At 38.9% G+C, this 18739-nt stretch overlaps 1 protein-coding gene across 1 annotated transcript; it reads right to left on the bottom strand.

The window, feature by feature from the left end:
• Positions 1–2594: 2594 nt before the first annotated feature.
• LOC127642561 (insulin receptor-like) lies at positions 2595–17080 on the bottom strand (the record flags this gene model as incomplete). The annotated part of the gene is made up of 19 exons (XM_052125196.1): positions 2595–3688; positions 5099–5233; positions 5463–5592; positions 5979–6138; positions 6408–6518; positions 6598–6827; positions 7057–7124; positions 7212–7305; positions 7393–7549; positions 8034–8182; positions 8305–8582; positions 9857–10055; positions 10385–10552; positions 11012–11262; positions 11393–11519; positions 11629–11843; positions 12060–12204; positions 13215–13354; positions 16759–17080. Coding segments are annotated over 19 exons (3434 nt in total), but the record flags the coding sequence as incomplete, so codon positions are not given.
• Between the last annotated feature and the right edge of the window lie 1659 nt (positions 17081–18739).

Raw genomic sequence — 18739 nt, 5'->3', positions numbered from 1 at the left:
GATAAACTGTTCAGTAGTAATCAACTAAAAGTTCCTAATAAATTCAGCTTAAATCACAAAAAACATAATTGACATGAGTATTACAGATATAAGTGGCTTTAAAGAATTCTTCAAATATTATTTAAATAAGTGCTTCTTGTAAAAGATAAGGAGATTAAGAATCAGGCCTGTGAACTCACCGTAATGCCCCATTTTGATAAATGTAACGCCGTGTCCTAACCAGGTGCCATATTCACTGAATGCAAAAATGCTGCATGATTATTTAATGTTAAGTAATCAGACAAAATGTTTGATATTGCGGCAGGTTTGTAAAAAAGTTTTTATCTCATCAATTTAGTCACACCTGGTTCAGACATGGTGCAATAAATGGACCATTCAGTAAAAGCTTTCATAATACTGTGGGGTTAAACTTATATGTGACAGATTTTTGACATTTCTAAACTGGCTTTGAATGCTTTTGAACAATTTGAAAGATGGATGTCACCCATCAAAGTAAATCTTTGGGTTAAAAGCTTCTTTCCAAGGGGAGGAGGGACAATAAATGAATAAAACAGAACAATCATCAAATGGGAACCGAGTGAGTTTTGTTCGGAATTGCGAAAAACCTCAAAGACTAGTGGCCGAATTTGGTATTGCAGACATGGTTTTCGCTGGTCAGGTTGCCCCAAAACAAGCCTGTTAAAAATCAAATCTAACAACTAAACAGAGCCTCACTTGACTAAGTATCTAACATACTGAGGTAGACTGTGTCCAAGCAACCAAAAAAACAACTACTAAACCCACTGCGTTTTCGATTTCCCAGCTGTGTCTCTCTTTAATAAACAGTAAACACCTAAAAATACTAGTTTTACCCGCCTTAAAGTACTGTAATAAAAGCTAGCTGGGATTTACATAATTATGAGAATCATACAATAAATAAAATACAATATCTACCTTTTCAAAGACAAGCTAATTTTGTAATTAGGAGAAATTGTATAGATTGTACAGTCTGTTCACTGCTACAAACAAAGAAAAACGAATTCTGAAAGGTGAATTTCTTTGTCTTAGTTTACGAAGAGCTGTGAGCAAATCCTTGTTTATTCTATTCTGATATGTACACATTAAAAATTAAATTCATAATTCAGAGAAAGGGAACATCTGATCAGGTTACTTTAGAAATGTCTATTAAAAAAAAAAAAAAAAAAAAAGAGTATTTTAACATATTGCGAGAAACCAATGGAGAAACGGCAAAAACGTTTAAAATGTCAAGTGTGGATTTTATCGTTCGGTCTCGTTTTCCTCCAAACCACTCACAAATAAATATAAATACATGAACACATATGCGTGACAACAAGCAGAATCCAGTAAAAATGCCATCTCTCTCTTGCCTCAGGCTATCAGAGAAGGCACAAAGTTGAGGAATTGAGTATCTATCATCGAAAGCCATCTGCCAAGAAAGTTAACTGCATTTTATTTTATTTTTTTAAGGGGGTTTTTGGTGAAAAGCGTCATCATTCTTAACAGTGAGAAGGAAGCTTAACTCGCCTATGATTTTCTAAGACTTCCCTTTCCCAGAATTCCCGTAAATGCCACATGCAGCAGAGGTGAGGACGACCAAGAGCGCTACATGCCATGTGAAACTACACTTCTCGATCATTTTAACAGGTACCGGAGCCACCATATTTCTATTATGGATAACTTGAAGGAATGTTTTCATCTCTGTTTGACTGATTTGATTAGAATATTGTCCAATATTCATACCTATTTCTGATATCTAACCCAAAGAAAACACAAATCGTGCTTTGCCTTCACTGTCTAGCTCTCTTGTACGAAAGTAACAAGTAGACTCTGTGCATGATTTCTGCTTTCGAACATCTAACTTTTTGGAGTTCCCTAGGCAGTCAACATTATCTCTCTCAATATCCAGGCAAACCAACCTTAATCGACCTAAAGTTGTGCTAAATACAACCTTTCAAATCCCACTAATGAAACCAATTCTCAAAACGTTCCCGAGACATTTTCCACTTCACTACTCAGAATCTCAACAATAAAACGACAGGATTTCAGGTTTATCACGCTAAGTTCCGACTGAGGAAGTATGAATATTTATTCTCTTGAATTTAGAGTCCAATTTGTTAAATTTATACCAAAATGAAATTCTGTTTGTAGAATTGAGGCCACTATCACCCCCACCCCACCCAACCAAACACGCTTCCCTCGATATGTTGGGATATCACTTTAAGTCGACCTGCACGCTAATTAATTAATTTGTTTTGTGGTTAGACATAAAAAAAAACAACTCGTAAAAAGAGACATTGCAAAATAATAATATTGTATAAGCAAAGCTTATGAAGACTTTAGAAAAAGACATACAAATTATGTACAAAAGTTCAGATGTTATGAAAATATTTGTTTTTAAATCCTGGTATCAATCAATATTTTATACACATGTATATATATATATATATATATATATATACACATGTATGTATATATATATATATATATATATATATATATATATATATATATATATATATATATATATATATATATATATATATATATATATATACATACATACATACATACATACATATGCATACACATCCCCATTATTTATCAGAGCAGCATCTATTGGTCAGTCTGAGGAACTTTTTTTTCCAATTCATAACTGTTAAATATCCTTCAGCAAGAAAAAAGGACACAGGTGTTTAAAAGCTCAGAGAAAAGAGTTAATCAAAACAATAAAGCAAATAAATTAAAAACTCATTCACCAGAACACCATCTGAATATTATCTATCATAATATTATCTCCAGGACAAAATATAGTCATTCCTCTACAAAAACAAACATTTGTTCTAAAAAGAATATATCCCATCCCACAGTTCCACAATGTGAAGTCATTCTTCTCTGGACATTAACACAAGCACACTGATAGACACTTTTCTTTGTTTATAGGCCACTTAATGAAAGGCCACTATCTTAAAAGATTTTGAATTTAAAATAAAAAACAAGAAATAAACATCCATGGGATAAAGGAAGTAGACACTGGGGTTAACGTAGCTTCAGCAGCTTTATGGTTGATTTAGTGATGTTCACAGTTTCTTTTTCCCCTCTCCAAACTGTCTCAAAAATTGTGTAAAAGAGTATCAGAAAGCAGACGGTGTATCTGATAATGGGCAAAACGTCTGCATCCTTGTAACCATGCTAATGATGCGATGAGGAGGGGACAACAACAACAAAAAGACCTGAGATCTTTATCTTTTTTAAGGGGCTCTGCAAAAATAATGCATTTAGAAATTCTTTTTTTTTTCTTTTTTTAAATGAGTGAGAAAAAAGCTGAAGCAACTGTTAGGACGGACTAGATCTGGGTAAAGACAGAATTCTGCCGTTTTTCTTTCCACCGTTCATATGCGTGTAGGGCACGTGCTCCTCGTAGTTGCCCCGTAAGCCCACCGGGGGGCTATTGTCTCTACTGAGGTTCTCCTCTCGTTGGGAGCAGGATGAGGGGTCCAGTGGTATGCTCTCCATGTTCTCAAAGTCCATGTCAAACTCCTCGCTCTCGGGCAGTTTGTTCTCCTCGCTGTAGAAGAAGGAGACCTCTTGGAACGAGGGATGCAGGTCCTCCTTGATCATCTCGATGATCTCGTGGAAGGATGGCCTCATCTTGGGGTTGTACTGCCAACACATCTGCATGAGGTTGTGCCTGGAGAAGTGTAAAAGCAATACAGAAAACAATCTTACAACCCAAACATCATTGTGCATTGGAAATGGACAGGATTGCCCTGCCCTACAAAGTCAAGGTCTGTACCTCCTTGACAGGTACAGGAACATCTGGAATATATGGTATATATTTGAGAACAGAACATTGATGCAACTTGAAATGTCCACCAACACTTGGTCTTGCTTGGTAATAAAAGCCAAAGTATACTTTCCCATGTGTCAGTACACCTCGCAGATTTCGGCATCAGCACAGTATGTCCATATGCAGGCTAGCCCTTACAAAAAGTCTAGAGTTCTGGCAAACAAGCCGCAAACTTGGCACAAATCTGCAGCAGATTTGACACTCGTTATTTTCACATCCAAATGAGCTTGTGATTCTCCGCAAATGTTTGGCAGCAATTTTCAGCTCTTCACCGATTGTGGTGAACCTGTAGCAAACCTTTGGCAACAATGGACAATTTGCCGCAAGTTTTCACAAAGCTCATTTGTATGTGAAAACGATCAATTGCGAATTTGCTGCAAATCTGCAATGAAATCCCGGTTTTTGCAAGGGAGTTTTTCTAGACATGCAGACAGTCCGCATATTTTCGCGTTATCGACACACGTGCCTGCCGCTGACTGTGCACATGTCGTAGTGCACATGTGCCGAAGGTGTCCATATGGGCTCGCAGTTCAACTTGAAAAGTCCTCACCAGGCTTAACAAGCTAAACCAAGACTTGTTTTTGCTTGGTTATAAAGGCCAAAGTATACTTTGTTTTTCTGAAGTGATGTATAATAAACAAAGTCTTTCTAGAAAGTCTGTCCACTGGCGGCCATCTTTGGAACACTTCTTGGAAACTATTTCCAATCATGACAGTGCAGCTCCTATCTACTTTTAAATTGGGGGAACACTGAAATCTCAAAAACGGTTCGTCAACATTATGATCAAAGAACATATTTCTAATCTGCATTAAATTCTGATAACGCTGGTAAATTGTGCTTTTTTAAAATCTCAGATTATGCTAAAATAATGACATTTTCTTGGCTTGTATTGCTAATGTGCGTTCTTGAGATGATTGACAGGCGATGTCTGGATCTAAAAGGTGACTGGCTCTTTTACCTGTAAGGCGGGACTTCCTTTCTACATCCGATGACCATTGGGCACTGAGCTTCTTGGTTGGGTGTTCCAATTTCTCCCATTATTTTTAATAGAATTGGCTCTTCTCTGCTAAATAGTCTCTGGTATAACCTAGCCTTTAGACTTGGTCAACCAAGCTTCAACAGAAAGATCAACCTGGTCCACCAGCTTTAAATCTTGGACAGCTGAACCAAACCAATGTCTTGGACCAGCATGAAAACTCAAGATGGTCTTTCTAGCAGGAATCTACCCCAGCTTTAATGTGAAGTACTTACATTCTTTCTAGACAATTCTCTGGTCTGTCCAGGTATCCTCCGTCCATGACAAATTTGAGCACTTGCTCGTTGGACAGTCCCTGGTAAGGCTGCTCAGCAAGCGTGCTGATCTCCCATAATACAACTCCAAAAGACCTGAAGTCAACAGATGAATTACATCAACAAAGGTGCATTACAGTGCTGCCAGATGGAAGATTTGTACAATGACTTGGCACTTGCTCATTCTTTGACCACTGCAGTTCTGCAGGGCATCAAAATCACCTCAAATCACTTCTCTGCAAAATTCCCTTAAAGTTGCCCCCTGAGAAATGTGGTTTGCAAAATATATTGTACACTTGCCCAGAAAACAGAGTGAAGTACCCACCAGCAGTCTGAGTGAGCAGTAAAAACGCCATCTTTAAGAGACTCTGGCGCCATCCACCTAACGGGCAGCAACCCCTTACCACCCTTACGATAGTAATCAGTCTCGTAGATATCTCGTGTCATGCCAAAATCTGAAAATACAGAAAGACATTTTAGACACCCTTTCTACCATATATATGACTCTTGTTAAAATCTTGTTAAATTTCACATCAAAGATATTTCACCACTAGTCCAAGTAGCTTTAGCAACACGGTGTCTTTGCCAGGCTTGACGCAATAAATCATTAGCGATAAAACTTTTCTTTCATCGTTATTTGAGCTTCTGTCCAAACCAGCTGCGACCAGCTTGGTTTCCATCTATGCTACATTGCACAGTGTAGCTCCGCGCACAGTAAAATCTCAATGGTCCAAAATTCCTTTTAAAATAAACTGAATAATTCCTTGATGCTGGAAACTTGTGGCACCTTGTTTGGACATGGTATAAGTGTGAAGTTTAGAATCAATGTATTCTTCTTTACCTCCAATTTTTACTGTGAAATCATCAGCCACCATGCAATTTCTGGCAGCAAGATCTCTGTGTACAAACTTCTTAGCGTTGAGGTATGCCACGCCATCTGCTATCTCCGCCGCCATTTGGATCATCTCCTTGAGGGTTGGCGGTGGACGGCCTGGGTTATTCTGTTAAATAAACGTGATCAACGGTCACAACTACATCTTTTTTCTATATTCCCTTCTATCAATTTTGGGTAAATAAGCATTACCCTAACAGCACATGGCATCATATCATGCACTGTACAATTACAACCCCTTTAGGTGGACAGGCTGATGTAAGAGAGGTGGTGGAACAAAACTGAGGGCTCATTTGGGATATGACCCCAGAGTTCATTCATTAAAAAACATTATCACAAACATAAGGATTGTTCTAACACACCAATAGGTAATCTTACTTCAGCATCATGTCTCAGACTACGCAGGTAGCTTTTCAGATCTCCATGGGTCATCAGCTCCATGACAACCAATGATGGTTGCCCCTTAGAGACCACACCTAGCAAACGAACCTAGGAAAAAACACGTAAATGTTATACATTGTTTTAGCCTTGAAAATGCTAATAACCCAACAAACAACTACAAACTCACCACATGATGGCAGCTAAAGGCTTTCATGACAGACGCTTCATTTAGGAACTCGATCCTCTCGCGCAGACTTGCCGACTCGTTAACTGTTTTTATGGCCACTCGTGTATCGGGCTCGCCCTTCACAATGTCTTTAGCGATGCCTTCGTACACCATTCCAAACGAGCCTTGACCGAGTTCTCTCATAACGTTGATCTTCTCGCGAGGCACCTCCCATTCATCTGGAATGTACACTGCAAACAAACACACAAACTCAATAATACTACGAAAAAGCATCAGACATGCTTCATTTTATTCTAGTGCTGCAACTAACAACTACTTTGAAAATCCCTTATTCTGTTTATAAATTTCAAGAAGAATCTATTGATGAATCTTATTTTATGCTCTTGTTTGAACAATGTACAAAATTAAGGCTATTAATATAATAGTAGCCTTTGGGTCACATCCAAAATGACATCTTACCATCATTTGCGCTAATGTATTCTGGATTGGAAGATGCAATTAAGGGGCCAGTCGGTCCTTCAGTTTGTCTAGGGGAAAAGACATAAATTTGAAAACATTTAAGAGACCATTAAATGTGTTGGATAAATTAATTTTTCAGTTTGTTTTATACATACTTCTTCTTAAGGACGATGACGACTGTACAGGCTAGAAACAGCAAAACGATGAAGCAGATGACCGGAGCAATGATGATTTTCATGTTCATTTCCCCTGCAAAAATATGGCTTGTATTAAAGACCAAGCATGGCCAAAATAACCGCAGACAACAAATAACATGGTAAGGATGGTCAAACATACTGTCTGGAACAGAGAAGTATGCAGGCTCCGTCCAGGAACCGTTGTCAGCCAGCGAGGTGGCGCGGATTCTTACGCTGTAATTTCCAGGATGCCCTACTCTTAGTCGACAACCATGATTTTTCACGTAAGTGATTCTGGAGACACAGATTTGATCCTCCTGCAAGACAGAGAGGAAGTCAAATCAACATTATTTAAATTATGTGTTTGAAGACATTTGATATTGGACTCCTTATACAAATTCTTAATTCATTGTAATGTAAAGTGTGAAATGCATAGTGAATTATATTTCATATTGTTTGTTTTGCAGATATGTAAGAGCCAGTGCATTGCACCACACAAGCTCATCCTAGTTTTTTAAATATTCCCTGTCTAGTCGGTTTATGCTGTTTCCATAACAACAGAAACACTACTACAGTTGCGTGGTAGTGGTTCCTAAAAACACATATCTTTGCCTAAATTATTCTTAGAGTCACAAGTACTAAGTGTACTAAAAATAATTCAAATTAGCTTAAATATTTGAAGAATTCTGTGATTCACCAATCAAGATGAACTAATCCAGCGAGTTGTGTATTAACACCGGTAAAAAGGTTTTAACCTTTGTGTGAATTAGTTTGAGATTAGGAAATAGATTTTTCACTTACAAAATTATCAGACATTCTTAGGTACTTGACTTCATACAGTATGATCATGCCATTGGGTGCTCTTGGCTCCTGCCATTTGATATAGACAAACTCCGGTTCTTCAGGAAGAATTTCATGAGTCACCGCTCCAACGATGTCATCCGCTTTTACTAAGGACACACACAATTGAGCATAAGAGTCGACTTATTAGAACAGGAATTCAAACCTCTCTATGTATTGCATTCTAAAATCATGTTGAGAGTAACGCCACCGTGTGGTCAAAATGTCCTACATTCAGGCATAGTGCGGGCACTGACAAATGTAGGCAAGCTGCAGCGGCTCTGGTCTGTTTGTTTGTTGCAAGCCAGGATCTCGATCTTGTAGCTGGTGAAGTGGAGCAGGTTGGAGATGACGATGGACTCTTTGGCGCTGACCATGAATTCCAGCTTCCGACTCTTGTTCTCCTTTGGGCTCAGAGTAGTGGAGATGTTGGGTAGGATGGAGGGCGTGGTCAGAAAGTTTGGCAAGGTAGCATTAGCCATGGCAACTGAGCGGCGACGTCGTGAGTGTCTGCGGATTGACAGTGCAGATTGAACGTGTGAGTCACAGCGAACAGACCAAATGAATCAAATGAACATTCCTAACCCTTGGATGGCGAAATTCAGTCATATCAATGTAAATCTGCACAATCAGGAATTTTGCCTGATGGACTTCCGGTGCTGAAGAAATTTCCCGATGCAAAATTGTGTGGGGGTTCAAGATTGGTGAACTTTGACATTTGACACAGACCAAAAGCAATAGCTTGATTTGGCAGTGACCTCTGTGTGGGCAATCCTTTGTACATAGCACATGCAGGTTTCACATGTGTTTCTCATCCACCCACACTCTTTTGGCCTGGAAAATTTTGCCGTTCAAGGGTGAGTGTGACAAATCCTTGACCCTAACTAGTTAAAAGGGGAGCGCAGCATCAGATGCTGTGCAAAGATCGCTGCAATCACCCAATGCACCCCTACAGATAAATGGACGATTTGCTTTGTTCACAAGCTGCTTTTGATGCAACAGTCAGAAGTTATAACAAACATCCAATTCACACACGATGTCGGCAAGTTAAATTTTATTTTAGGGTGGAAAATGATGTGCCTCTGAAGATAGAGGCTCCTGGTTTGAGACCAGTGGGTTTCAGAGAGACTCCCACAGCTGTATTTTCTGCAGTGTAAATGCGTAGAACTGTTCCAGATTGTACTCTGGTACCTGCATCGGAACACTGTCGGTAAAAAAGGGGCTTTAGTGGCCTTTGCTTTCAAATAAAAGGTTGGCTTACCTTTGAAATTTAATCTAGGAACAAACAATAAACTAGAAAATCAGTAGATGGACCCATAGATCCTTGATGTTGAACAGCATGATAAAGACACCTTTAATACTACAGCAGTCTATTCATTCAACCGAGAACAAGATTAAACCACAGCAGGAACATACCTGGCAGGATATTACTCTTTATGGCTGCACTCCAGACTGGAACATATAGAGCAGGTACCGGCAGCTATTGTTACAAGATGGTTTTTACAGGGGAGCATTCAGTGTGAACTGCCACTTACTCTGTTGCTTTAAGCAAAGCTTCATGATTTAGTGATGCGAAGAGATGGCTCTGAATTCCGTGCAATTTTTCATCCACCTAACTCTGGTCCCTCAAGCAAGCAAGAGGCCTTATTAATTAGACTTTAAAACACAAACTTGCAGCACTTGAATTAGGCCTCACAGATGGTCAAATAGCACCCTGCAATGTGTAAATATCTAGAGGATACTAAGAATAGGAGGAGGAAACTGTCACGACAACGGCATCTTACTTGGGTTCAAAGACTTCGTTGTGGAGGTAGTTTTCAAAGGTCTTGCGGAACTCCGTCTCTTCGGCTTCCTTCTTCAGCTGAGTCTCAGTTTTGGGGCAGGCACAGCAGTTGCTGGTCTGGCCAGGGATCTCTGTCTGGTTCCACTTTTGTTCTTCCTCTGTGTCGTACTGCGCAGGCGTACGAGATGGCACTTTCATCCCTGTACAGAGAGAGGAAGTGGGCGCAAAGGAATGAGACATTAGTCTGCAAATATGCTGCATTGCACTCAAGGTTGGATGTCAACTAGGGATGTGCATGGACAGTCGACATTCGGTTAACCGTTCAACGCACCACTATTCGCACATAAAAATCACTATTCGGTTATTCTACATGTGCAACAGATGTCTCGATGAGTTCTGACAAACCGTGGGGTTTTCAGGCGGGTTTGGGTCAGTTTTTCAAGAGTAGATATTCAGACTTTGAGTTGAATGGAAACCAGCTTTCTCATGTCTAGCGGTTTACGGAATATTTCACATGAAATGGGCGTACCTTGCTGGCAGTAGTCATACTTGTAGAATTCAATGTCCTCTTCCTGTTTCTGGCAGAAGACCATGTAGTGGGTGATGTTGCCATTGGGGTCGGAAGGTGGCTTCCACTTGAGGATGATCTGTGAGGAGGAGTTGGAGGAGGAGATGGGGTCCAGAGGTACAGAGGGTCCTATTACATAGTAAAAACAGAGTAGGGCAACGTCAGTGATGTGGGAGAACTCTTCAGTTTTCGGTTCTTCAGATGACAAGCTTTCACAAGTCATTTAATTCATATCATGCTAAGGGTCTGATGGACTGAACCAATATAATGAAAATAAATGTTTAATACCGGTGGCCAAAGAAATCAAAAGGATACGCAAATCACAAGATGCCTGCGAGATCATGTATTAAAAGTACATTTTTTGTGACTTGACATGATCTGGACTCGTGCTGCCACTATTTTGGAGCATACAGTTTGTGTGAACCACTAGGCCAATAACAGGGGCAAACAACTCTGGAGTAATTTGGGGTTAAATGCCCTGCTCAAGGGTACAATGGTGATGCTTTGTGGAGTGCCACTTGAACTTATAACCTCTCAATTGCCAGGCCAACTCTTTGACCACTAGGCTACAACACTCCACAAACTTACGTGTCGCATTGGTGCGGACGTAGATGATCTCGCTCTTTGCGCCGCGGACCTGGTGATCATCAGATGCGGCAAGCTGGGTCTTGACCATGATGGCGTACTGGGTCCAGGGTTTTAGAGGCATGATGAGATGTCCCGGTTCTGCCTGCTCTTTACCCTCTGTGGCACGTTGCGGCGGATCAACATCAGCTATTGCCCAACTGTTAGAGCCACAAGCATCCTGACCATCATATTCAGTCACATTCTTATAAGGCCTAAAGGGAAAGAAGGTATATGATGGTGAAATAATTAGTTCGGTCTTTCTATGCTTAATGATCAAGGCAAGTACTGTGCCAAGACAAGTATAACATAGACAGGTTTTTAGAACACCATCTGAATACTCACGCTTCCTTATAGAAGACCATGAACCCCAGCAGGTCTCTAAAATCGGGTGGCCAGAATGGCTCCCATATAATGAGTATCTTATCGTGGGATTTGCGGATTTTTGTGAATCTGAGACCTTGATTTTCACCTGAAAGATAGTATCTATGTTAGTCATTCGAGATCTGGTCTGACATGAAGGTCATGTTGCACTGATGTAAACAGGGACGTTACAAACACCATGATAATATGGGTCTTACAAAAGGCCTGGTCTCCATAAGTAGGTATGTTGATTTCGTTTCTGGGAACCCTGTCTTTGGTCCCGGTAACCTCTTCCATCCGGAGGATCTCAGCTTTGCAGAGTTTTGAGTTGTGGAGGAAGAACATCCGGCCTTGAGGGATGGTCAGGTTGTGTTTGGACCAGTCCCACAGCTGTCTTAAGTTCTGGTTGTCCAGAGCATAGAATGAATAGTTCCTGCAAAGACAAACAACACGCCTCTAAATTAAAATTCTCAGAGTTATCGACATACATTGAATCAGTTCCTTTGGAGATCTCCAGTGATGGAAAACATGAACAACTTTCATTAGAAATAACGTGTGTAATTGTGTGAATGTAAAATGTATCCTTTAACATTTACGCATGTCCGCCAATTCTGGAGTTTACATACACCTAAACAATGCAGTTACGTACCCAACTTCCTGGGTTTCACCGCGGATAACGCGTAGTTTGCGGAAGAAGGAGAGAGAGACAAGTGCGTATGCTCTGCGGATACTCAGGTAGCCCGTGATCTCTTCCAGCTGTCCCAAACTGGACTCCAGCTCTGCTGCGATATTATCTATGGAACAGAAAGCATGGATTTTCCTGCATCAGTAACCTCCACATATGTCAATTTACACATGACTAAGCTCAGCTACATCAACTATGTACTTGTGTAAGTTAGGTAAGCGACATTTTACTGCAATCATTAAATAAACGCCTTACATGTCTCGGCAATCTGCTGGCAAATATTTTTGTATAATGAGCATTTAAACGCATGTATAATTGTCCATTGTCGTAGATAACTGATTTCCTACATAGCTGTGCTACTTAAATGTCTCTTGTATCACTTTGCGCTCTCTTCTAACATAATAAAATAATTTTAGCGCAAATCAATATTTCACATTTATTTGGTAAGTAGCCGTGCAATAAGCAGGATAATGTACAATCTCTGTTGGTCATTATTCCAGAACAAGCCCTTTGGGATGATATAAGACCCTCTTGACTGTAAATTATCCTTTATTTAGACTGATTATAAATGCTTATAATTGACAAAAATGACAAATATTGTAAGTACGCATTTGAATTAATACACTGTATAATTGTTAAATTCTGTTATCAGAACATTGCATTTTTCTTGTCTGTTAAATTTACCAATAAATTGGCAACACTTACAATAAGGTTACATCTGTTAGCATTAGTTAACACAATAGTTAACATGAACTAGCTATAAACAATTCTTGTACAGCATATATTAATCTTGGTTAGTGTTAATTTCCACACACTAATACAGTTTTTTACTTTAAAATTGTATTACAAGATTCAATTAATTAATGCAATATATACAATACTAACATGACCAAACAATGAGCAATAGTATTTTGATAAATTAACATTAACAAAGATGAATAAATTATGTAAATTTAAATTGTTCATTGTTAGTTCAAGAAACCAAATGGGTTAATAAAATTGACATTAAACCTTATTATAAAGTGTTTTTGTAAAATAACAATATTGATCAGAGCTGCATATCAAATCAACGTGTCAACAGTGAAACATGAGGTTCAAATGAACAATTTCTATACTCACTTCCTCCACGAATTTTGATGATCAGACTCCCGTTGAGAATCGTGCAGCCTCGAAGAGCCTGAGCCGCTGTTACAGAGTCCACCGTCTTCACTCCCGTACACAGTTTAGGACAGCGACCGGCACACGGAGAGCAGTTCAGCCTAAATAAACCATGACATCAATGATATCTTTAAAGCTGTCATTTAATATGTCATTTTTTACACGTTAAACTCTTTCTCTTCTCCTAGGTTCGAAGTGTAAACACTTTGGCAATTTAAAAAATTTGCTCTGTTTGTTTGAGCATCCCGACACAGCAACATTGGCTCAACCAATGGCGTGAGTTTGGGTGGGACTATCTGTTGGTCTGATATTTTTCAGACGGGGTAAATGTTTGTGAAACATTCTGAAAATGCTCATTATTTTAGCAGTTCTGCGTGGTGATGCTAGTGGTGCAGGAATTACACACTACCTTTAAGTGGAACGAGCGAACATAAACAATAAAGCATGCCTGAAGATGTTCAAAGAGAATAACAGCTTTTCAACATGTCTGACTAAGGCTTAGTGCACACATTTATGATAGTGTCATAATACACAAACTGGCATTTCAAGAAGTTTTGCAATGCAATTTCATGCAATGCTTTGGGGCAAAACTTCTTGTCCCTGCCTAGTTAAGTATCATGTCACCTGCACTGTTGCCATGGTTATGTTTGGAACAAACTCCAAAAACAGTGTAACGGATTCTGCACTCCATTTCAATTTTGCTTTAATGCAAAAATATATTGATTTCAAAAGATACTGAGACAGTTCTGTAGGGGTCATCGAGGGCAAACATTTCCAAACACAATTCCAATGAGACAAAACAAAATACCAAGGATAGTTGTGTTGGCCCAGACTCAGAAGAATGCAATTGCTGCAGTCGTTGAGTAGGATCTTTCAGGCAGCTTTCCAGAAATGGAATTTTACAGGAGACTCATAGGCCGCCAGAGTGCCTCGCAAACCCCTTGAAGTATGCAACCTCCACATTACGGCAAACACCCAACTCTATCTTTCCATGCCGTGTTAAGAAAACAGGAGCCAATTAAGAAGATGAGCCTAGCAAAGCGAAAAATGGCCTCCTAACGCAACTTTTGTACTGAATATTTTGTGGCAAAAAACATGCGCTTAGGGTGTAAATTATGGATTCAATCCCACCCAAAGGTTAAAAAAAAAAAAGTGTTTTTATTTTAATTTTTTTACAAAATTATACATAATACATAAGGAACATATCAATAGCATTTTAAAACCATGCATTTTCACCTGCCACCAATTATACCTTTACGAACAGAAATTGCGTTCGCCTTAGAAGCTAACCACATTTTGATCATATTTTACCAAAGTCACTTTCATGGCAAGTCAGTCCACTCGATAGCCATCTAGGGAATGCTCCTGGGCAGCTATTTTTCTTAAATGGATACAATCGTCATACTGTACAAGAACATTTATTCGAATGGGGAAAGACCGAAATCTACAAAATGGTTGGTCAAGGTTACGACCAAATAACATTTCTGTGACAATCAGCAGTAGTCTGACACCAATGTTATCATAAATTGTGCTTCTTTACCTCAGATCACACTTAAAAAACCCTATTTTACTGATGGAGCCAGCTAATGAGCATACACGTTAAAGGCAACAGACGATGCTTATATCGAAAATGTGACTGGCTCTTTAACCTGTAAGGCGGGACTTCTTTTTCATCCACCATATTGGGTCTTCCGATTTCTCCCACTAAATAGGTTTAAGATGTAGATGTTGCTCGATCAGTAATTTGTGAGTAGTGTGACCAGTGTCATTATTTATTATTACAGATTGATATACACATCACAAAAAACTTTTTTTTGAAACACAGAAAAAATGCATAATGGTTTGCGCATGATTGAGCCCCAAAAATTACTTCATATATATAGAAAATAGTCATGTATAATTCACACTCAGCGAGCTTTGAACGGCTTTAAAGATATAGAGAAGGAAAACTTGAACATAATAAATCATATTAAAGCATTTTCGTAATTCAGTTGCTTAATTTGGAAAAAAGTTGAATAAATCCATGTTTTTTGGGGGTGCCAGATAATAATATTACCTAAAATCTACTAAGATCTTCAATATTCCATCTTTCTCCATCGCATAATTCCTTTTCTAATTCTGCCAAGGGTTAAACGATGACTCTTGGGGACAGAAGCATGTGAAGACAGAATTTAGAGATCTCAAAGAATCTTAAGACTTTACAACACTTTACCATGATCATAGCGTTCCCATTTTAGGCATTCGTTTAATTGAAAACCAAAAGAAACAAGACCAGAAGCCACAGAAACGATCAAAAGAGGAGCAATTGTTCATTCACAAATGAGTGTTTTCCCATCTCAAATTCTTTTCCCTCCTTCCCACCCACCAAAGAACAATCCCGCTCTTTAATCCCACTTCCAGTTTTGGAATTCCGATGCTACGCATATTTGTTTAAAACCCAAGACAACGCAAAACCCAAGACTAAGGCGATCCATATGGTACTGTACACACCTGCAATAAACCCCAAAATTGTACATTTTAACCAGCTGTTTGACATTTCTATACCACTGAAGTTCTTCCTACTGTGCCGTATTTTCATTGGGGAAAATAACAGGTGAGGAAAATGGAGGGTGCACTAGGGATAAGTTGATACAAAGGCTGGGGGGTACAGCATGACTGCCTCTCACAAAGGCGAAAGGTGGCCGGACGTAAAAAAACAAGCGAATTACGTCACTCAAAACGAAATTCCTGGAAAAGAGTTATGCCACCAAGCTTCCTAAACTACAGTCCCTCAAATGTAGGGACAAAAGGCCACTGCAAAACAGGCACCTTTTTTTAAGCACCCCGAGACGCCTCCGCCGATAACAAAGGCTGCCATTGTTCCCACGAGGCTGCGGTTTACCAGCATGGACTCCCGTTTGCAGTGTTAATAATACCCACACAGGAAGTTGGACACGCAAGCCAGCATGTGTGTGTACAAGCCTCTGAATATTCCCGGGACAGAGTTGGGCTCAAACAGGGCCGTGAGTGTCACCTTCTGACATGCAATGTTGTTTTGGTTAGGAGCGCAATTCGTATAAGCCATCCTGAAAGGCTCATTATTGTTCTGCTTGGCCGTGACAAATTCAGGCAAATTGCAAATGACAATCTGGGGGCATTTAATCAAGCTCTTAAGTCTTGACACCAGTCGTTATATAATTTGCTTATTTTCAATTTGTCTTGACTGACAAAGACAAACAATATTATGATTTTTTCAGTTGTTGGTCCAGTTGACCGTAGCAACTGCTTCGTTAATTTGCAAGATAACCAAAACAAATAACAGTTTTAATCAGTCACATCCATACATTTTAGTTTTAGTGATTGGCAGTATGACCACAATTTTATACAGAATCACAGAATTGGTCATTTGTTATTTTTACCACTGATAAATCATGCACAATAAGATCAGGGGTGTGCAAATAAGACCAATTTTGATTTCATGTTAACCAAACTGATAACTAAAAATGGCACAAAGAATGGTACATACATGGTGGAGTTCATGGTGGTGTATCCAGAAGGGCATTCAGGGATACAGGCCCCGTTGTGGATGACATACTCGTGGCAATCACTGCTCTTGCCCTTGCACTGGTTGTGTAGGTTCTGGCAGAATTTAAAGGACACGCAGCGCCATCCCTTGAAGGTGTAGTAGCCTGGCGGGCAGTGATCCACACAGGTGTCGCCAAACAGGAAGTTGCGACAAGCAACACATGTGGTTGAGTTCCCTGGCACGGAGCAGCCGCCCAGACACTGGTCATGACAGCACTCCTTATTGGGGGTGCAGGCACCATGCTTGCATTCGGAAGGGCAAACTAGGAGAAATAAAAAGAGAAAACACAAAGACAGTCATTACTTTAATTTTCTGCAGTATTCTTTAAGCGTAAGTTTGGACTCCAAAGACACATTTAAAGATGTATAATCAAGAGACATTTATTTTTAAAGACATTAACACATAATACACTTTTCAAGCATTTCACAAAAAGTAGTTTCAGTTTGAAATAATAATAAAAAAAATATATATTGTTAAAATTTTAGACAGAATTATTTGGACGCTTTCTAGTCATCAAATGTTTGTGGATCATGCCCATAGTTTATGTAATTAACTACACATATATTTAGAAATTTAGCATTGATAACAACATTTGAAAATTAAAGCTTATTTTTGGGACCGTATAAGATTTGTTCAATTTCTAAAATGACTGTTTATTTTTAAGTCAATATAAAGGCATTATGGCCATTATTGTATTTTTTCCACATTACTTTTATTTTATTCGCATTACAGTAATGAAAAATGAAGAGGAAAGGAGCCCATTGTCATGAACATAATGCAAAATGTCTTTTCTTTAAGCAAAATGAAATTTCTAATATATGCATTTTGATTTTGGGGTGAAATATGACCAAGACATGTTCTCGCGGGTTTTGTGAGATTCACCCGAGTTCTTGAAATGGTGATGATCATCTAAAGTGTATTAAAACATAAAATCACATTTGATAAAACAATTGATAAGTTGCATCAAAAGGCTATCTGAGGTCACTGGCATCACTGGTGAATATGCTCCTTTGAATCAGTTCCTTCAAGCACTGTTGAGAATTGTGACTGTCCACAAGGCCATCTGGATGTGAGGCTTGTGCTTTGCAGAGTGTGAGAATAAATCGACACAGCAAACACAGTGACTAACACTATGGCTGCTTGCTAGACCAAACCAAAGACAACTTTAGATCCACTGAAGCATTTCAGAAACAAGTTTGAAAAAGCATACTGCCGTTTTGGAGAAAGCCCTAGTATGTCTACCATGCACAGTATTCAGATTTTATGCATGCATGGAATAAGCATGACAAACTAACTGGCCAAATGCGAGAAAACGTGGATAGAATGAATGTTCCGGGTTCAATACAAGTTAAGCTCATTCGACAGCACTTGTGGTACAATATTGATCACCACAAAAATCAATTTTGACATGCCAATTTGACAATTAATCCAATTCAAATCACGATATGACCAAGTATGATTATTAAGTCACAAAATGATGTGTAAAATTGACGACATTACGACAGAAATATTACTATTGCACAGAAAACTGTAATACTCAATGTAGTAGTAATCATGCTAATACTAATACAATTTATTTAATATTAAAATTGATACATAGGAATTATAATGATTATTTATTAGTTAAGCAACACTGAATGCTTTATTTTAGCCGTAGCAGCCTTGAGCAACAGGTAATCTGTTTTGTTCCCATCAATATTTCGGTTATACTGTTATGCAGCACATATTTAACCAAATTGAACTGCAATGTTTTGTTGAAAATGATATTTTCCTTTGATTAGACACCCTTTTGATGATAAAAATGCAATTAAAGCATAAAAACATGGAATCCAGAAACATCTAAACGGATTTCATTGGGCACTACTGACTGTATACTCGAAAAACACGAAGCAATGTTCACTGAATTGAGAAATACTTGTAA

The sequence above is a fragment of the Xyrauchen texanus genome, unplaced genomic scaffold, assembly GCF_025860055.1.
Source record: "Xyrauchen texanus isolate HMW12.3.18 unplaced genomic scaffold, RBS_HiC_50CHRs HiC_scaffold_694, whole genome shotgun sequence".
In the NCBI taxonomy this organism is placed as follows: Eukaryota; Metazoa; Chordata; class Actinopteri; order Cypriniformes; family Catostomidae; genus Xyrauchen; species Xyrauchen texanus.
Note: the sequence above shows the minus strand (reverse complement) of the source record. Positions and strands in the feature narration are given on the sequence as shown.